At 40.2% G+C, this 2,165-nt stretch overlaps 1 protein-coding gene across 3 annotated transcripts in view; it reads right to left on the bottom strand.

Annotated features, from left to right (window-relative positions):
• Nucleotides 1-1,021: 1,021 nt before the first annotated feature.
• Nucleotides 1,022-2,165, bottom strand: part of znf362b (zinc finger protein 362b) — a 14,406-nt gene continuing 13,262 nt past the window's right edge. For all 3 annotated transcript variants that reach the window (XM_015052945.1, XM_015052944.1, XM_015052946.1), the window contains one exon: nucleotides 1,022-1,788. In XM_015052945.1, the coding sequence (XP_014908431.1) occupies nucleotides 1,672-1,788 (117 nt within the window). In that variant the 3' untranslated portion in view covers nucleotides 1,022-1,671. The remainder of the gene's footprint in view (nucleotides 1,789-2,165) is intronic.

Raw genomic sequence — 2,165 nt, 5'->3', positions numbered from 1 at the left:
TAAATGTCCGTTTTTCAGGCCAGTGGCTTGAGTAATAGGTTCTTATTCTTTTTGAAAACATACTATATACTGTATATGTATTTTACATTATTCTCAGTTCCTTCTCCGATCTAACGACGAGCCGCAGCACTGTTGTTTTCTGAAGCGCCCTGAAGAATACAGGGAACCCTACGAGTACCGTTCAGAGGTTACAGTAAAAATACAACAAACAATACTGTGTACAGTAAAAATAATACTAAAGAGAGAGAGAGGAGGAAAAAGCTGAGGATTTACCTCGGCACACACTCGTAATCCTACCGAGTAGGACGTATACTGCAGTTTCTTCAAGATGAGTAAAGCTTATTTTAAAGAGAACTAAAAAAAAATAAAAAATAAAAAAGGGGTCGGGGGTCGACTAGGTGAGAGTAGCTGTACATTAACTTCACATTTTGGTCCAGTGGTTGGATTTAAAATTACCCACTTCTAAAATAAAATAATAATAAAAAAAACTATTTCAGCTGGAATTTGAGCTGATTTCAAAAAAATATTTACTTTAATTCTGACAAATGTGTCAAAACCTTATAAAAAAGGAATCGTCAAAGCCTTCATTAGCTGTGTAAGATTGGCTTCTTCTTCAATTCTCAAAGGTCAAGTATGGCACGAGCATAAAAATAGAGTGTGTCAGTGAGTGTGTGTGTCCGCGTGTGTGTGAAAAAGGGGTGCTGGAAATGGGTTCACAAATGCGATATTTCCAAAAGGTGCCTTTAAATTGAAAAAAACATAAAACAAAATTGAATACGGTTGTCACAGAATTTGAGAGAGCTAAAACAAGAAAAATATATTCCATTTAATGTTTCTCCATTTCTGCCAATAACTCCACGTCCTAATACAATCATCTGAATTGTCATCGATCGATTGCCTGTCATCAGGTTTGGATGGCCGTGTACTTGTGCAGAAAAAAAAAAATAAAAAATGAAGAGAGCAGCACAGAGCACCGTCATTTGTTTGCACTCCTAGCTGCCAGAAGTAATGCCCCCCGCTGTTTTTTTTTTTTTTTTGGCATTTTCCTTCCAACTTGATTAAAACAGTTTGTGCCAAAAAGTGCTTTAAGATCATCTTTGGATGTTTTCCAAATACACCCAGCAAATTTTTTTTCACCCCCCCCCCCCACATACATCCTCTCTCAATACTTTAAAAAGGCCAAGTTTTGAAAACCCATTTTATGGAAAAGGGTATGGGGGTGGGGGACAAAATAATCTAAACTGAAGGGGGTTAAAAAAAAAAAAAAAGTATCTAAAATATATTTAACAGGCCGATGCATCCAACGGTTTACATGATGCTTACCAAAGTGCTTACTGAATCTGACGCAAGACATTCTTTGCCGCTCGGACCGCCGGATCAACGTCAAGCTGTACTGTTACATTCACGAAACAACGCTGTGCTCTTATTTGATTTGATTTGTTTATATATATATATAATTTTGTTTGTTTTTTGTTGTTGTTTTTTTTACTGCCAGACAGCCCAGGTGGAGACGGATGGAGGCAGTCCGTTTACTGAATCTTAACGCCGAATGCTTGTGTCAGCTGTCACAACGCTAATGTAAGCCTTATGTAGGTGAACGTGGGGTGCAGGGCCTCCGGACGTCCGGCCCGACCCAGACCGAGAAATCCTGCTGCTGGACGCCCGCCGAGCTCAGATGAGGGAGATCCGGATGGGGATGCTCGGGGACTCGGTCCTCTGCGGCGATTGGTGGCTCACTAGGTGCTCCACGACCGTGTGTTTGGACATGTGCTTCATAAGGTAGGTCTCCTGGAAAAGGTTGGAAAACACACACACACACACACACGTTTATTATTTTGGAGTTGGATTCGAATCATTCCTCGCCACCTGCGGGCGAGCAACACAAAGCAAACCCAAAAGATGCAACGTTTCTGTTAGACGTGATCATAGACTTTCATCTGCTGACTCCAGCTGTGCAGGGACATTTTCAACATGTTGTTCAAATTCAATCAGATTTGATATTCAAATTCAGCCCCAAACAGTCAAAACTGCGACAGTACTTATTTACAGATTTACTCTTATGTTGTTCTGTGAATATAAAGGCGACATCTTACCAGACTCTGAGTAATCGTGGTAATGACCACGCATCTCCAATATTTATTTCCGCTTATCAAGCCTCTAAAAAT

Source organism: Poecilia latipinna, unplaced genomic scaffold, assembly GCF_001443285.1.
Source record: "Poecilia latipinna isolate Pla-1442-1.1 unplaced genomic scaffold, P_latipinna-1.0 Scaffold1147, whole genome shotgun sequence".
NCBI lineage: Eukaryota > Metazoa > Chordata > Actinopteri > Cyprinodontiformes > Poeciliidae > Poecilia > Poecilia latipinna.
The sequence above is the reverse complement of the archived record's forward strand: the minus strand, read 5'-3'. Positions and strand labels throughout refer to the sequence as shown.